The 19,049-nt window shown below is 42.8% G+C and overlaps 1 protein-coding gene across 4 annotated transcripts in view; it reads left to right on the top strand.

Moving 5' to 3' along the window:
* Window positions 1-19,049, top strand: part of VPS35L (VPS35 endosomal protein sorting factor like) — a 147,605-nt gene that overhangs the window by 67,138 nt on the left and 61,418 nt on the right. For all 4 annotated transcript variants that reach the window (XM_021931799.2, XM_021931798.2, XM_021931797.2 and 1 more), the window contains 7 exons: window positions 3,489-3,535; window positions 4,973-5,084; window positions 5,917-6,033; window positions 7,031-7,084; window positions 10,044-10,124; window positions 14,887-14,949; window positions 17,306-17,391. In XM_021931799.2, the coding sequence (XP_021787491.1) occupies window positions 3,489-3,535; window positions 4,973-5,084; window positions 5,917-6,033; window positions 7,031-7,084; window positions 10,044-10,124; window positions 14,887-14,949; window positions 17,306-17,391 (560 nt within the window). The remainder of the gene's footprint in view (window positions 1-3,488; window positions 3,536-4,972; window positions 5,085-5,916; window positions 6,034-7,030; window positions 7,085-10,043; window positions 10,125-14,886; window positions 14,950-17,305; window positions 17,392-19,049) is intronic.

The raw sequence follows: 19,049 nt of genomic DNA, 5'->3' as shown, positions 1-19,049 counted from the left end.
TGAATGATTATTTCTGTGTGTCAGGGAGTATCAATGTGGTGATTACACAGAATCTCTCTTTTCCTTTCTTAGCCTTTTCCGAAGGCCACTTGGCTATTGGTCTTTAAGAATGACTTTTCCAATATAAATACCCAAGAGTGGGTTAGGGAAACCATTTATGATGTGGTCAGTTGTGTTCACCAGCTAGGATGCTTTTGGCTGTAAGGAACAAACATCTAACTGGTCTGGCCTGCACAGATAATTCCATGTGTCCTCCACCACGACAAGTGGAGGCTCTTGGATGGGCAGCTTCAGTCCATCTTTTCGCTTTGCTGACGCTGATTAGCAGCAAGGTGGGGGCAGCCATTCCAAGCGTCACGTCCAGAGCTGACAACATCCAGGGAATCTTTGATTCTTGGGTCCTTGTTTAAGAACAGGAAACCTTTCTCCAAATCTCTCAAAGACTTCCCATCCTGTCTCAGCAGCTAGAAATGGGTCATGGGCAAGGGGAACGAGACCTGCTATGATAGATTTGGGTCTGTATTAGTCTGCTCGGGCTCCCATAACAAAATACCACAGACTAGGAGCTTAAACAACAGACTTTATTTCCTCATGGTTCTGAAGGCTAGGAGACCAAGATCAAGGGGGCCAGCAAGGTTAGTTTCTGGCGAGGCCTCTCTCCTTGACTTGGAAACTCCCAGCTTCTTGCTGTGTCCTCACATGGCTTTTCCGTTGTGTACACACATCCTTGCTGTCTCTTCCTACAAGGGCATTAGTCCTGTGGGATTAGGATCCCACCCTTAAGACTCCATTTAACCTAGTACAGTGATATTGGGGGTTAGGGCTCCAACAAACAATTTAAGGGAGATATAATTCAGTTCATGACAGAAGCCAACCTAGTTTATGTGAGGCATAGATGGAAATCTGAATAAAGTCAGGGTTCTGGGGGTAGGGATTCCAACAGTATCTCAAACGTCACCTCTCACTTATTCAGGCAACACTTACGACAGAGAGGGGCAACACTTACGACAGAGAGGGGCAGCACTTAAGACAGAGAGGGGCAACACTTACGACAGAGAGGGCAACACTTACGACAGAGAAGGGCAACACTTACGACAGAGAGGAGCACCACCAGAAAGAGTGGAATTGCATTTAAGAACACTTATTTTTTTACTTTGGGTCCAGAGTTAGATATAGATCTGTTTTATTTTATTTTACTTTTTATTTTTTATTTTTTTTACTTTTATTTTATTTTATTTTTGAGACAGGGTCTTGCTCTGTTGCTCGGGCTGGAGTGCAGTGGTGCAATTTTGGCTCACTGTAGCCTCAACCTCCCAGGCTCAAGTGATGCCCCCTCCTCAGCCTCCTAAGAAGCTGGGACTATAAGCACACACCACCATGCTTGGTCAATTTTAAAATTTTTTTTTTAGAGATGGGGTTTCGCCATGTTGCCCAGGCTGGTCGTGAACTCCTGAGCTCAAGCCATCTGTCCACATCAGCCTCCCAAAGTGCTGGGATTACAGGCATGAGCCATCGTGCCCACCATGTCTTTTTTTTTTTTTTTTCTTGAGACAAGGTCTCACTTTGGTGCCCAGGCTAGAGTGCAGTGGCACAATCACAGCTCACCGCAGTCTTGACCTCCTGGGCTCAATTGATCCTCCCACTTCAGCCTCCTGAGTAGCTGGGACCACAGGATATACCACCACACCCAGCTAATTTTTAAAAAAATTTTATGGCTTGGCGTGGTGGCTCACTCCTGTAATCTCAGCACTTTGGGAGGCTGAGGCAGGCAGAGTTCGAGACTAGTCTGGCCAACATGGTGAAACCCTGTCTCTACTAAAAATACAAAAAGTTAGCCAGGCGTGATGGCACACACCTGTAGTCCCAGCTACTCGGGAGGCTGAGGCAGGAGAATCACTCGAACCCGGGAGGCAGAGGTTGCAGTGAGCCAAGATCGCACCACTGTGCTCCAGCCTGGGTGACAGAGCAAGACTGTCTCAAAAAAAAAATAATAATGTAGAGGTGAGATCTCACTATATTGCCCAGGCTGGTCTTGAATTCCTGGGCTCAAGCGATCCTCCCACCTCAGCCTCTCGAAGTGCTGGGATTACAGGCATGAGCCACCACCCCTGGCCTGCACAAATCCCATTTTACCACTTATTAGGAAGTGGCTTAACTTTTGGCTTTTTCATCTGTAAAATGGGGATAATGTTCCATGGACCTCACAAGGACATAGTGAAGAGTAAGAGAGTAAAGGAAAGTCAAGGACTTAGCCTGAAACCTGGGCAGTGCTCAGTGTCCTATCATTGCCTCTGGCCTTAGGCTTGACCTTCTCCAAACCACTGCCCTAAATGATCCTTCTTCCATTGATTTTCTTAAAAACAGGAGCTCTTTTAAAGATATGTAATTATCTTAAGATAGCTCCAAAGCCATTAACAGTATTCCAATGAGTTAAAAAAAAATCTACTTCCCTTTGGGGGAAAAAAATAGACTTCAAACTGTGTTGGAGAAGAAATGTAGCAAAGAATGTGACCTTTGATCCCAGCCTGCCCAGGTTCATGTCTGGCTGCCATCACTAACTGTGCGACCTTGGGTGAAAAACATTGCTATTTATGGCTTTGTTTTTCATCTGTGAAATGGGAGAATAGAGCCCCTGCTTCAAGGGTGGTTGGGAGCGGTAAGATCATGAGTGCAAAGTGTTTCTCGCCATGGCTGGTGGACACTAAGCTCTAGCCCGGTGTTTGTTGCTCATATTACTAAGTGCACCCTGGGCACCTCTTGAAATAGGGAAGAATGTGGGGTTACAAAAGAGGTAGGGAGCAGAGTAATTGTCATTCTCATTGTGCCCTGGTGACCCCGTAGTTGAGATGGTGCCACTTGTAGCCTTGCAATAAGGAGACCCAGGTTCGACAGAGTTGCCAACTCTTCTGAAGTCTCATTGTTGGTAGTTGGTGAGGCTGGATTTGAATCCAAGTGTGCCTGATGCCAGGGTCCCAGCTTCTATTGATTGATCGATCGATTGATTGAGACAGGGTCTCCCTGTGTCCCCCAGGCTGGAGTGCAGTGGCATGATCTCAGCTCATAGCAGCCTCCACTTCCTGGGTTCTAGTGATTCTCCTGCCTCAGCCCCCTGAGTAGCTGGGATTACAGGCACCCGCTACCACACCTGGCTAATTTTTGTATTTTTAGTGGAGACAGGGTTTTACCATGTTGGCCAGACTAGTCTCGAACTCCTGACCTCAAGTGATCCACCTGCCTCAGTCTACCAAAATGCTAGAATTACAAGTGTGAACCAGCATGCCCAGCCCCCAGCTTCTATTTATTACGCTAAATGCCATGAAAGTGAATTTTTTCTCCCCTAGCCTCCCCATCCCTACCAGACACTGAGAATTATCTTAATGGACATGTGGCTACATTCATTTTAGAGTTTGACTTTGGAAATCTCTTAGAAATGTTACTTTAGCTTCTTCAACCTGATTTTTAAATTATTATTATTTTTAACGTAATAGGCTCTGCTGACCGAGATGATGGAAAGGTGTAAGAAGCTAGGAAACAAGTAAGTATTTTAAGATTCATAAAGCATGAGTTTGAAAATGGCATTGGCTGCTATTTTTGAGCTTGGCCTGCTTACCTGGGCATAGAGCTGAAGAGAGAGAGGCAGGATCGCATGGAGGTTTAGAACGCTGGAGTCCAGTTGCCTGGCCTCAGACCTTGGCTATGTTCTGTCTTAGCCCTGTGACCTTGGGCCACTTGCCTGACCTCTCTGTGCCTCTGTCTCCTCATCTGTAAAACGGGTATAATAATAGTTCTTTCCAACCGGGCGTGGTGGCCTATGCCTGTAATCCCAGCACTTTGGGAGGCTGAAGTGTGTGGATCACCTGAGGTCAGGAGTTCAAGACCAGCCTGGCCAATGTGGCAAAACCCCATCTCTACTAAAAATACAAAAACTAGCCGGGGTTGGTGGCATACACCTGTAGTCGCAGCTACTCAGGAGACTGAGGCAGGAGAATTGCTTGAACCCAGGAGACAGAGGTTTCAGTGAGCCGAGATCATGACACTGCACTCCAGCCTGGCAACAGAGCGAGACTCCATCTCAAAAAAAAGAGAAAATAATAATAGTTATTTCCCCATGGGGCTGTGGTAGGTGGTTGGGCTAGGATGAAGTTCATCTCCCTGACTGTCACAAATATGAGGTTGTCTCTCTGCTTTCCTTTTAGTGGTAATATCCTTGCATGGGCTTTGTTCACCACTATGTCCCCAGAGCCTAGTGCCTATAACATAAGATCTCTTTCCTAAGAAATCTCTTGCATAAACTGGCTGGACACGGTGGTGCACGCCTGTAATCCCAGCACTTTGAGAGGCTGAGACGGGTGGATAACCTGAGGTCAGGAGTTCGAGACCAGCCTGGCCAACATGGTGAAACCCTGTCTCTGCTAAAAATACATAAAATTAGTCAAGCATGGTGGCACATGCCTGTAATCTCAGCTACTCGGGAGGCTGAGGCAGGATAATCACTTGAACCCGGGAGGTGGAGGTTGCAGTGAGCCAAGATCGTGACACTTTACTCCAGCCTGGGCAACAAAGTGAGACTCCATCTCAAAAAAAAAAAACTCTTACATAAATGATGTGGATATATATTTACAACATGGATCAGTATTTACTTAATGTTCTGTCTCATTAGTGCACCAGCTTATTGAATGCTCGCTCTTCTTCTTAAATGAACTGGATCACTTGCTGATCTGTCTATTCATCCTGCCATCTATCCATCCACCCATCTAAACACCCAGTTAATTCAACATTTATTGAGTTTCTAATATGTGCAGGACACTGGGTTAGTCTTTCCAGTTTACCTTTTTACTCTGGTCTTTTTTTTTTCCCTCCAACCCTGCCACTAAAGAGCTGTTAGTCATCCTTCCTGGCAATATATACCCAAAAATTAAAGCAGCTTTGATTGAGGAGAAGCCAGGCTGACTCGGGGATCTGTGTCTTGCAGTGCCTTGCTGTTGAATTCCGTGATGTCTGCCTTCCGGGCTGAGTTCATCGCCACAAGGTCTATGGATTTCATTGGCATGATTAAAGAGTGTGATGAATCTGGTTTCCCCAAGGTAGGCTCTTGACTTCATGCTCAATAGGACACAAATAAGCGGTGTGTATCCGATAGCTCTTGAGAGACAGTCCGGTGTTGGGAACAGCATGGGCCAGCAGGAACACAGGCGAAGGCTCTGTGTCTGAGGAACGCAATGGAAGATGAGTTAGAGATTGGGATTGTCAGACCCCATGTGGTTGCTAGGCTTCAGGCCCCCATGAGCCCTAAATCTATCAAATTAGGTCACTACAAAGGATTTAAGAAAGACTTTGGTCTAACGTATTTAAGAATATATCAGGCTGGGCACAGTGGCTCATGTTTATAATCCTAGCATTTGGGAGGCCAGCGCAGGAGGATCATTTGAGGCCAGGAGTTTGAGAACAGCCTGGCAACATAGCAAGACCCCATCTCTACCAAAAATCAAAAATTAGCTGGGTGTGGTGGTGCATTCCTGTAGTCCCAGCTACTTGGGAGGTTAGGGTGGGAGAATCGCTTGGAGCCCAGGAGGTCGAGGCTGCAGTGAGCCATGATTATGTCATGAAGCCTGATGACAGAGTGAGACCCTGTCTCAAAACAAAGGAAAGAATATATCTTCATTCATTATTTATGAAAAACTTTGTTCAGTGGAATATTATGGCCCCCAATTAGACCAACAGATGTAGCTAACTCTGTGTGAGCCTCTCAGTGTAGCTGGGGCAGAGATATGTTTGATAGAACTTCAGAAGGAGGTTGTTGGAAGATTAGCCCCAAGAAGGATTAAACATTACTACCTTTTCTCTTTTCTTTTCTTTGAGCTTCAAGTTACTTTGATTTAAAATTTCCATAACACGATGGTTTGACTTTTTTCTTAGCATCTCCTTTTTCGATCACTGGGGTTAAACTTGGCCTTGGCTGATCCTCCCGAGAGTGACCGACTTCAGATTCTCAATGAAGCTTGGAAAGTTATCACTAAGCTGAAGAACCCACAGGTGGGTGGCCATTTTGTCTTTTTTTTTTTTTTTTTTTTTTTTGAGATGGAGTCTTGCTCTGTTGTCCAGGCTAGAGTACGATGGCGCCATCTCGGCTCACTGCAACCTCTGCCTCCCGGGTTCAAGCGATTCTCCTGCCTCAGCCTCCTGAGTAGCTGGGATTATAGGTGTGTGCCACCACATCCAGCGAATTTTTGTATTTTTAGTAGAGACTGGGTTTCACCATGTTGTTCAGGCTGTCTCAAACATCTACCCATCTCGGCTTCTCAAAGTTCTGGGATTACAAGCATGAGCCACTTTGCCTGGCCTGCCATTTAAACTTTAAATCAACCACTTTTTGTCCAAGTTTTGGCGTCTACTCTTTTAAAAAATTACCCTTCCGGGCCTAACATGGTGACTCACACCTGTAATCTCAGCACTTTGGGAGGCTGAGGCAGGAGGATCACTTGAGGCTGGGAGTTTCAGACCGGCCTGGACAACATAGCAAGACCCCTGTCTCTATTTGAACTAAAAAATGGAAATTATCTTTTCATTAGTTATACATTTTTCCCTAAGGAAATCTATTTATTATAATTGTATTATTTGTTTACCTATAATAGAGAATGGATAGCTTTAAAGATGTAATTTCTCTGATTTTTTAAAATTCAATTCTCACAGCCTTAAGATGTGCTAAAAGTATAAAATTACATGATCATGCATTCAGAACTGCCATAAAAAATAAAACTTAAAAAAATGCATACCATTACAGATATTTGAAACTTTATAAAAGATCACTTAAGTTTATAGAGGGCATCCAAAATGTAACAGTTTGTAAGATTTAGGTTTGAAAATATTGTTAATAGGGTATTCCTAAATTAAAGATCAGCCTTTAAGCCAGTAATTAGCAAAAGGAAACTCCTGTTTCCAACCATTGAACAGAGCCACCTGAAGCTTCCTGTTTGCTATAAGGCATACTATGTTGTACTTAACGTTAAGATGCTTTCCTTTTTCTTTGTAGGACTACATTAATTGTGCGGAAGTGTGGGTAGAATACACCTGCAAGCATTTCACGGTATGTGTGACTGTGGTGTTGTTTTTGAAAGAATTAGATTTTTTCATGTTTATAATAGTGAATTAGCCTAGTTTAGGTATTGAGGCATTTGACCATGGTGCTTGCTGTTATAATTTATAAAAATTGCGTTCTTCATGATAAAGCATGATGGATCATTAATATGTATACTATAACAAAAAATAACTGTTTCGTGTTTACATTTAAGTTTGGAAAATACAGCATTATACAAAGTTAAACCTTTTTTTTTTTTACCATAGGATACCTTAGATGTTTATATGCTAAAGTGCGTTGCAACTGTACATCAGAGTCTAGTAAGCAGCATTTCCCAAACAATTTTACTGGCATGTAATTTTTTTCCTATGCAAATGTTTCTTTCCCTAGGCATAGACTAGAACCACAGTTAGGGGAATACTAGGCTTCTCAAAGAGCAGAGACTTTAGAAGCAGATAGAAGTGGGTTCAAAACCCTTGCCGGAGTAATTTGTTTATTTTTAATCAAGTCCTAAAAATTTAAGTATAGCATTGCTATGGTCTGAATGTCTGTGCCCTCCCAAAATTCATATGTTGAAATCCTAGCCCCCAAGATGATGGTATTAGGAGGTGGAACCTTTGAGAGGAGATTAGGTCATGAGGGCAGAGTCCTTATGAAGGGGATTAATGCCCTTACAATAAAAGAAGCCCACCAGCCTGGCCAACATGGTAAAACCCCGTCTCTACTAAAAATAACAAAAAAAATTAGCCGGGTATGTGACATGTGCCTGTAGTCCTAGCTACCCAGGAGGTTGAGGGAGGAGAATCGCTTCAATGTGGGAGGCAGAAGCTGCAGTGAGCCAAGATTGCACTGCTACACTCCAGCCTGAGTGACAGAGTGAGACTCTGCCTCAAAACCAAAGTAATAATACAAATAAGTCCCGAGGAGCTCACTGTCCCCTTCCACCCTGCGAGGACTTGGGGAGAAGATGCCATTTGTGAGGAATGGGTCCTCACCAGACACCAAATCTACCTCCATCTTGGACTTCCCAGCCTCCAGAACTGTGAGAATTAAATTTCTGTTGTTTCAAGCTTCCCGGTTTATGGTATTTTGGTAGAGAAGCCCAAACAAACTGAGCCAAGCACACATGCAGAAATGTGCACGTATCATAAGTTTGCTGGCTCAATGAATTTTCACAAGGTACCACCATGTAATCACTGTCCAGAGTAGCAAATAGGAAATAACGACCCCACAGAACCCCCAGAACTGCCACTCGCTGTCACACCTCAGCCTTTGGGGAGGTGCAGGTAGCTTCTAACACCAAAATTGATTTTGCCTCATTTTGAGCATTAGGTAAATGTTGGTCCATTGATTTTTGTGGTTTTTTTTTGGTTCTATTTTTATTTTACATTTTATTATGGAAATTTAAACAGACTCGCTCCCTTGTACCCATCAATCAGGAATTATCAACTTACGACAAATCTTGTATGATTTATATCATTACCGTGTCCCCCGACCCCTGGAATATTTCGAAGCAATCTCAGACATTGTATCATTTCATCTGTCAATATTTCAGCACATCTGTAAAAATGTAAGGATTCCATTGATTGATTGATTGACAAACAGGATCTCACTCTGTTGCCTGGACTGGAGTGCAGTGGTATGACCGTGACTCACTCCAGCCTCGACCTCCTGGGCTCAGGCAATCCTCCTGCCTCAGCCTCCCGAGTAGCGGGAATCACAGGTACATGCCAGCACACCTGGCTAAATTTTTTTTACTTGTAGAGATGGGGTCTCGCTATGTTGCCCAGGTTGGAGGGTTCCCTTCCTTAAACCAAATCTAAATACATTATTCTAAAGAAAAAAGTTGCTTTTTTTTTTTTTGAGACAGAGTCTCACTCTGTTGCCCAGGCTAGAGTGCTGTGGCACGATTTCAGCTCACTGCAACCACCGGCTCCTGGGTTCAAGCAATTCTGCCTCAGCCTCCTGAGTAGCTAGGACTACAGGCGTACACCACCACACCCAGCTAATTTTATGTATTTTCAATAGAGACGGGGTTTCTCCATGTTGGCCAGGCTGGTCTTGAACTCCTGACTTCAAGCAGTCCACCCTCGGCGTCCCAAAGTGCTGGGAGTACAGGCGTGAGCCACCTCACGCGGCTGAGTTACTAATTATTTAATATCATAAATACCAGTCAATATTCTGATTTCCCCAATTATCTGATTTTAAAAAAAAGTTTATTTGTTGAAATCTGGTTGAAAATAAGGCTTTTACATTGCAATAGGCATTTTAGGATACTTTTGATATGTAAGTTATCTTTCAAACTGTCTCCTTCTCTCCTTCCCCTTTCTTTCCCTGTAATTTATTTGTTGAAGAAATTGGGTCTTTTGCCCTGTAGCGTTTGCAAAGACTACATTTTTCCCATTGCATCCTTGTGATGGTGTCTGACGTGCTCTTCTGCCTTTTGTAATTCTCATAAATCAGCAGTTAATTGTAGAGACTTAAAAGCTATTCTTAGCTTGTGGGCCTTGTAAAAACAGGCACTGGGCCGGATTGGGCTGCACTTGGCTGACTCCTGCTAAAGGTGGCAAAAGTGAGCAGTTGAGCAGTTAGATCAGACGGCTTGCAAGGGTGAGCCTGCACTCTTCCACAGTGCTTCACTGTTCTCTCTGCAGGCACTTGAGGGAAGGCCTGGGACAGGCAGGCAGAAAGAGGCCGATTTGACCACCACTCGGGGAAAGCAGGGACAATGTAAAGCCCCAGAACCTTTGAGAACAGCGTTTAGTCCTGACTAGGTGTGGGGCTGTGGTACTAGACTAGGTGATATGAGTGGGATTTCCTCCCTTCTGTTATTTTCAGCAGAATATTGAAAACGATTTCCTGGAAGACGTGTGATGTATTCTGAATACATTAGTCCTTTCTCCCAGGAACATGGTCAACGATTGCCATACAGTGTCTAATGCAGGTTTGGTTCCTTTTCCCTGCTTAGAAACGAGAGGTGAATACCGTTTTGGCGGATGTCATCAAGCACATGACTCCAGATCGTGCATTTGAAGATTCCTACCCCCAGGTAACAGATTTGCATTTCTCATTTCAACATTGTTAGGAATTTTGTTCTGTTGAATTAAATAGGCATTCTGCATGGATCATGCTCTAAAGGCAGATAATCCTGTGTTTGAATCGTAGCTCTGCCAAATCCTAGCCATGTACCATGTGCCCTGTTTTTTGTTGTTGTTGTTGTTGTTTTTTTTGAGATGGAGTCTCACTTTGTCTCCCAGGCTGGAGTCCAGTGGCGCGATCTCAGCTACAAGCTCCGCCTCCTAGGTTCATACCATTCTCCTGCCTCAGCCTCCTGAGTAGCTGGTACTACAGGCACCCACCACCATGCCCAGCTAATTTTTTGTATTTTTAGTAGAGACGGGGTGTCCCCTTGTTAGCCAGGATGGTCTCGATCTCCTGACCTCATGATCCGCCCGCCTCAGCCTCCCAAAGTGCTGGGATTACCGGCGTGAGCCACCGCACGGGGCTGCCGTGTGCCCTTTGATCGGTTACTTAACCTTGTTGTGCCCCAGTTTTCTCACCTGTGAAGTGGGGATAGTAATAGTGCTACCTGAGAGTTACTGCGAGGATGAAGTGAAGCCCTCACACAGTGGCCTGGCACGTGGTCAGTGCTCAACAAGCGTTGTCATCATTGTTGTCACTAATAAGTAAATTGCAAGTATTTTTAGTTAAATCAACTTTTTTTTCCTTTTTTTTGAGACAGGGTCTTGCTCAGTCACCCAGGCTGGAGTGCAGTGATGTGATCACCGCTTAGCACAGCCTCGACTTCCTGGGCTTAAGCATAACTTCCTTATGTGGAAATAAATTTAAACTTATTGGAAAGTTAAAATAAAAAATTTCTATTATTCTTTACCCAGATTCACTAACTGTTAACATTTCTTTTTTTTTTTTTTTTTTTTTGAGACACAGTCTTGCTCTGTTGCCCAGACTGGAGTGCAGTAGTGTGATCTTGGCTCATTGCAACCTCTGCTTCTTGGGTTTAAGTGATTCTCCTGCCTCAGCCTCCCGAGTAGCTGGGACTACAGGGGTGCGCCAGCACGCCTGGTTAATTTTTTTGTAATTTTAGCAGAGATGGGGTTTCACTGTGTTAGCCAGGATGGTCTCGATCTCCTGACTTCGTGATCCGCCCGCCTCAGCTTCCCAAAGTGCTGGGATTACAGGTGTGAGCCACCACGTCTGGCCAGCTGTTAGTATTTCACCACATATGCTTTATCATTCATGTATGTCCACACATATATACATGTATGTGTGTATGTTTTTTTCAGAATTATTTGATAATAAGTTGCATACATTATGTCACGTGTTGCTTCTAAAGAGTTCAGTGAGGCCAGGTGTGGTGGTTCATGCCTGTAATCCCAGCACTTTGGGAGGCCAAGGAGGGCAGATCACTTGAGTCCAGGAGTTCAAGACCAGCCTGGGCCATCTCTACAAAAAGTATAAAAATTAGCTGGGCCTGGTGGTGCATGCCTATAGTCCCAGCTACCTAGGATGCTACAGGGGAGGATCACCTGCGCCTTGGATGTGGAAGTTGCAGTGAGCACTCCAGCCTGGGTGAGAGAGAGACATGGTCTCAAAAAAAAAAAAAAAAACACCCCACTAATGGGGGCATGTGAAAAGGGTATAAGAGCAGCTTGAAGGGGCTCTCACTTGCTCCCAATTTGAGGATCAAATGGAATTAGGACAGTAACGGATTATAGCCCATTGAATAAAATAGGAATCCAAGAGTCCATTCTTATGACGAATAGATAAATAGATGAGCGGATTGAGAAATGTGAAAGAAATGGTAGAATTGGAAAAATCACCATTTTGCAGCCATCACAGTAAAGACAAGAATTGTCTTCCTTTAGGTAAGAATTATCGGTGTCTGTTAAACCTGGGGGGAGAAGAGTTTTGCATGCATTGAGGAGGAGAGAGATTTTGATAGTTCAATGAGGAGCAGGATATTTGCATATCTCAAAAGGTCTTCCTACTGAGCAGGTATCAGTGCAATGGGGAAAATAGTGACTATACAGCATAGACACTGGACAGTCCAGTTAATGAGAGTTCATCTCACCAATGAGGAGCAAAAGGCCATCATGTGCCTGCAGATGTAGTACCCTAAGAAACACACAACATCACCTGTATAGCATTTCAGTTGAGAATGCATGAGCTGAATTTAATCACAAGGGAATGTCACACGTGCCCAGATTGAGAAGCATTCTATAATTCTTCAGAAATATCACGGTGGCCAGGCTCCATGGCTCACACCTATAATTCCAGACTTTGAGAGGCCGAGGCAGGAGGATTATTTGAGGCCAGGAGTTTGAGTCCAGTGTGGACAACATAGCAAGACCTTATCTCTACAAAAAATTTAAAAAATAAAGAAAGAAATTAGCCAGATGTGGTGGTGCATGCCTGTAGTTCCAGCTACTTAGGAGGCAGAGCTGGAAGGATTGTTTGAGTCCAGGAGTTGGAGGCTGCAGTGAGCTATGGTAGCACCAGTGCACTCCAACCTCAGTGACAGAGTGAGATCCTGTCTCTGATTGAACTAAACTAAAAATAAAATAAATAAATGAAGTAAAATAAAATAAATAAAAAACCAAAAACCCCAGAAATATCATTGCCATAAATGACAAGGACAGACGGAAGAACTTGTGAATTAACACAGACTAAAGAGACGTGAAAATGGAATGCAGTGTGCAATCTCAGACTAGATCCTGCGTAGAAGATGGAAAATAGTAATGTCAGAAAAGACCAATTGAGACAATCAACAGATTGGATTAGATTTCAAATTAGATTAGATTTCATTATATCAGTGTTAACTTTCCCGATTTGATAACAGCAAGTGGAAATGTCAGAGAATATGATTTTTCTTAGGAAATAAAAAAGGAAGTGTTAAGGGGTAAGGGCATGATTCATACAATCTACTCTCATGTAGTTCAGGGAAAAAATAGTATGTTTTACATAGAGAGAACCAGAAAGCATATTTGGCAAAATATTAAAAATTGATGGATTTGGGTAAAGAATATGTGGGAGTTCTCAGTACTATTCTTTCAGCTTTTCTGCAAGTCTGAAATTATTTCAAAATAAAAAGTTAAAGGCAGGTGAAGTGGCTCACACTTGTAATCCCATCACTTTGGGAAGCCGAGATGGGCAGATTGCTTGAGCCCAGGAGTTCAAGACCAGCCTGGGCAACATGGTGAAACCCTGTCGCTACTAAAAAAATACAAAAATTAGCTGATGGTGGCAAGCACCAGTGGTCCCAGCTACTCTGGAGGCTGCTGAGGCAGGAGGATTGCTTGAGCCCAGGAGGTCAAGGCTGCAGTGAGCTGAGATCATGCCATACTGCACTCCAGCCTGGGCAACAGAGAAAGACCCTGTCTCAAAAAATAATAATAATAAAACAAAAAAGTTTTAAAAAGTGGATGGGCTGTGTGTTTACAAATTCTATCATTAGATGGATGGATCAGTGAGGAGATAAAGTAAATTAAAATACTAGCTTCTGTAGAGTCTTAAGTGGTAAATAAATGGGTGTTTGTATAATTCTTTCAATATTCTTTATTTTTGAGCATTTTTACAATGAAATATTAAGGGCAAAAACTCCTATCTTTTAAAATCACAGTTTATGTGTAGCTGTGCTTAAGTGTTAACAAAAAATTTCTTGTTCTAAAGGGATTAGGTGCTTTGTGCTTCAGAAACTATTTTAACCAGACAGCATTGCAGTGTCTTACAATGGTATGCCTTGGAGCGTTGTTTAAGTTGAAGTTGTGAAGTCCTTTATTAGTTTTTTGCTTGACTGACCTAGTAAGCTGCCTAATTATGGAATGGGCACATAACGTTCTTCATGTTCTGTTTTTAGAACATGAGAGATTTTCTTTGGAAATTATTGAAACAGCAGTTTTTTTAGTGTAAACAAATTGTCAGTACATTTTCTTGATAGCACCCAGAGGTAGGGAGTTCTATTGTATTTAGAAACAGCATCTCCCTGGCTCTCCTGGACCAAGACCCTGTCAACCTTTCGGTCTGGACTGTGCATCGCAGAGTGAGGGGCGGTAACCATCAGTATCTGGGCATTTTTGAGGCAGACCTCACAGACTGTGCCACCGTCCTTGGGTAATACCTTGGCCTTTAACTCTACCAGCGAACTCTGTCCAAATCCTTTCCAGTGAATAATCAAGAAACACAGGGCCACACGATGATGTAGAATAGGAACTGGCCAACTACAGCCCATAGGCTATATGTAACCTGCCACTCGTTTTTGTGAATAAAGTTTTATTGGCACCAATTCATTTAATGCACATTCATTTAATGTTGGCAATGGCTGCTCTTGCACTACAGTAGTGTTGAGTAGTTGTGGTGGAATGTAGGACATTTATAGAAAAAGTTTGCCCACTATTCAAGGAATAACAATAGCTGACATTAATGGAGAACTTTCTAAGGGCGGGCACTGCAATCAGGACTTTCCACGAACCATTCCATTGAGTCCTTACTGCTTTGATCTCCAATTCACAGATGAGGAAGCTGAGACTGAGACTCAGTTACTTCCCCAGGACTAGAAAGTAGGATGTACAGAGTCATTGAGCAAACTCAGACTGAGACAGAGCCTACCCTAAGCCCAGTTCACCATTTGTCGAACAATCCAGGCTTACTTTATTGTAGTTGTAATTGTAAATTATGAAAAGTGATTGCCTTTAAAAAAAAAAATTCAGGTTTTCATGAGAGAATGTGAACCAGAAAGAAATTTTTAAACATTAAATTTTTAAAAATAAGATTTTTGTTTGTTTGTTTTACAGCTTCAGTTAATAATTAAGAAAGTTATTGCCCACTTCCATGACTTCTCAGTTCTTTTCTCAGTGGTAAGTAGCATTTCTTAATTATTTTTGGAAATTTGTACCTGGCTCAGAGGTTCTCATTGTCTCAGTAGTGTTTTCATGATGCCCCAGGCCAAAAGAAATATTCAGCAGTTCCTTGTAGTTAGTTAGGTCTGATCAACTTAAGTATTTATGTCCTAACAGCTTAAGCAGTATTTGAAAAAATAATGCACAAAAACTGAAAGAAAAATATTATTTCTGTTTCATTCCTTACTTATGGGATATGTGCTCTATTGGGCATTACACAACTTCTCAAACCTTCGAAACACTCTGGACAGCCTTCTCTTTGCTCTTCCACAGTGATTTTCACAGAGCACTTGCTTTTTAATCACATAGCCTAATGTTAAAACTATGAAACACATTGAGCTAGTAGTTGTTTCAGTGTCTGACAGTTGAGATTTACCATGTTTCCCTCAAAAATTTAAAATATCCTGCGATGTCTGTTCAAGTTTGCTCAGTGCCCTGGGCAAGTAGGAATCTAGGTTATTCTCTGTATAGTAACATTCTGTGTCTCTCCCTTCACTTCCCTCTTCCAGGTTCCATTTATGTATGCTCACAGGATTGTAAGAGTTTTTATTTTAATCATAGCAGCTAATATTTATTGGACATATACCACCCTCCAAGCACTGTTCTGGAACTTTACAAGGATTGCCTCACATCAGTTTCATACCACCGCAGGGAAGTAGGAGTTATCACTACAGTGCTGCTTTCTTATCCAGGGGGAATACGTTCCAAGACCGCCCAGGAGTTGCCCGAAATCGCAGATAGTGCTGAATCCTGTGTATACTATGTTTTATCCTATAAATACATACCTACGATAAAGTTTCGTTTATAAATTAGGCACACTGAGAGATTGACAACAATAGCTAAAATAGAACAATTATAACGATATGCCAGCATCGCTACTCTTGCACTTTGGGAGCATTATTAAGTAAAATAAGTGTTCTTTGAACACAAAAATGCTGTGATACCATGACAGTCAATCCAGTGACCCAAGTCAGCTACTAAGTGACTAATAAGCGGGTAGCGTCTACAATGTGGAGACACTAGACAAAGGGATGACTCACAGCCTGGGCGGGACAGAACAGTATAACGTGAGATTTCATTACACTACTCTGAGCAACGCTCAATTTCAAATGAATGAGGCTGGGCGTGGTGGCTCAGCGCTTTCAGAGGCCGAGGCAGGCAGATCACCTGAGATCAGGAGTTCCAGACCAGCCTGGCCAACATGGTGAAACCCTGTCTCTACTAAAAATACAAAAAACTAGCCAGGTGTGGTGGTGCATGCCTGTAGTCCCCAGCTACTGGGGAGGCTGAGGTTGCAGTGAACCGAGATTGCACCAGTGCACTCGAGCCTAGGCAACAGAGCGAGACTCTGTCTCGAACAAATAAAATACTATAAAAATAAAAATAAAAATAAAAATGAATGAATTATTTCTAGAATTTTCTATTTAATATTTTCGGATGGCCGTTAACCGAGAGTAACTGAAACTCTGGAAAGCAAAACCGCAGATAAGGGAGCAACTACCATATTCCCACTTTACAAATGAGAAAACTGATGCAGGAAGAAGTAGAGCAACTTGTTTACAGTTACACAGTCACCGAGGTTAAGATTCAGAGCCAGGCAGTCCAATTTCGAGGCCATCTCTGAACAGCTGTACTCTGACTCTTCTTCCATTGCTCATCAATATAATCATAAAAAGACTGAAGTCTGCCTTGCCCGGAGAAGCTTACGGTCATCAAAGGTTGCCGGGATGGCTCTCCAAAATGTTAACTGGTCCCAGCACCAATCCCTGGAATGCATATAAGTTGTTTTAACAGTAACAGCTTTTTATTTTGTTTGTTTGTTTGTTTGCTTGTTTATTTATTTTTGAGACAGAGTCTTGCTCTGTCGCCTAGGCTGGAGTGCAGCAGAGCGATCTCGGCTCACTGCAACCTCCGCCTTCCTGAGTTTAAGCAATTCTCCTGCCTCAGCCTTCCAAGTAGCTGGGACTACAGGCATGCACCGGTACACCTGGCTAATTTTTGTATTTTTAGTAGAGACAGGGTTTCGCCATGTTGGCCAGGCTGGTCTTGAACTCCTGGCCTCAAGTGATCCACCCACCTCGGCCTCCCAAAGTGCTGGGATTACAGACATAAGCCACTGTGCCTGGCTCAGTAACAGCTTTTTACAAGCCCAGTCAGGTCCTCTCCCTGATTTCAGAGGAGTCCTCATCTGACCTGACTCAGAGAGATGAACCTCTGTTCTGCTTTTTTGACCTCCACAGAAGAAGAGACCCACAGATTCCTTCCTTCCAGTAACTTGTGTCATTTGCATATAGAGTGCTTGCTTTATTTATAGGAAAAATTTCTGCCGTTTCTGGACATGTTCCAAAAAGAGAGTGTGCGGGTGGAGGTTTGCAAATGCATCATGGACGCCTTTATCAAGTGAGTGCCACGGCGTGCAGCGGAAGCCTTGATTCCCAGTGCCCTTGTGAAACCTGTTGCTAAAAAATCAGTTCTTGCACTTTGAGGCCAAGTGATGTGTACGTATTTCATACAGAAAACCACACTGGAAGGAAAGCCACATTAAAGGCAGCAGTCATGATAAAAGTTTGTAATTTGTGTTTAAGAAGACAGACTAGCAAGTGTTATCATGAGCCCTGCCAGCAGCTCCATTTTACTTTGATACGTTTTTAGAAGGAGCAGTCTTTTGATAAATTCCCTCAAGAGTCACATTTTTAAGGATACAAATCAGGGCGTACATACTTATGAAGAAGGCACCGGTGCTAGAAAGGTTTTCATCTTCAGTGTTTAGTTATGTAGCTGACTAATTTGTGATCAGTTTTCAAATTTAGCTCTTTAACAAAAAAGAAAAAAAATCAAATCTAGTTCTTTTCATTTTTTTGATTAAATCTGTGTTTCCCAAAACTGCCCGGCTGCTAATGGTACATGAAATAATTTTAAAGTGGTGCATGGAAAAAAGGTGTTTTTGTTTTTGTTTTGAGACAAGGTCTCACTCTGTCATCCAGGCTGGAGTGCAGTGGCACAATTATGGTTCACTGCAGCCTCGAGCTTCTCACGCTTAGGTGATCCTCCTGCCTCAGCCTTCCAGGTAGCTGGGGCTACAGGTGTGTGCCACTACAACCCAGCTGATTTTTGTATTGTTTGTAGAGACAGGGTCTCTCTATGTTGCCCAAGCTGGTTTTCATCTCCTGGGCTCAAGCCATCCACCCACCTTAGCCTCCCAAAGTGCTGGGATTATAGGTGTGAGCCACCTTGCCTAGCTAGGGTTTTATTTTTATTTCATTATTTTTAAAATTTATTTTGAGGCAGGGCCCTACTCTGTCACCCAGGCTAGAGTGCAGTGGCACGATCTTGGCTGACTGCAACCTTCACCTCCTGGGTTCAAGCAATTCTCCTGCCTCAGCCTCCCAAGTAGCTGGGATTACAGGCACCCACCTCCATGCCTGGCTAATTTTTTTGTATTTTTAGTAGAGACAGGGTTTCGCCATGGTGGCCAGGCTGGTCTCGAACTCCTGACCTCAGGTGATCTGCCCACCTCGGCCTCCCAAAGTGCTAGGATTATAGGCATGAGCCAGCGCATCTGGCCTGTTTTTATTTTTAAAGTTACATATTTATTTTAAATGTATTAGGCAGTGTATAGTTTAATGTGATTTCATGTACAATATATTATTTTTTAGGACAAGGTTAAGTTAAAAAAGGCTACAGTTACTTTAAATATTAAGTATCTATAGATATGGTTCAGTTTGGAAAATTGAGTGTGATATTGCTCAAATGTTTTAAGCTTTTCTTGTCATCTTTCTAAAAGATTAATTCCTTCCTAAGGATTGATATTAATTCCTAATTAATTTGCTTGGAATAAATATACCTAATTTACTTACCTAAATATTTGTTATAAGTTTGCCCTTTTATATTTTTGAAAAACCAAATGAATAATTTTGCCTGGCAAAATTTGCCTGTTAAAAACACAGTGACAGACAGGTTGTGGGGAGCTTCAGAAGGTATGAGAAGCATAGTAAAAACAAACAAACAAACAAACAAACAAAAAACAGGTTTGCCCTTAGCCCACCTGGTTTAGGAAA

The sequence above is a fragment of the Papio anubis genome, chromosome 18 (assembly GCF_008728515.1).
Source record: "Papio anubis isolate 15944 chromosome 18, Panubis1.0, whole genome shotgun sequence".
Taxonomy (NCBI): Eukaryota; Metazoa; Chordata; class Mammalia; order Primates; family Cercopithecidae; genus Papio; species Papio anubis.
This window is presented reverse-complemented; position numbering and strand designations above follow the sequence as displayed.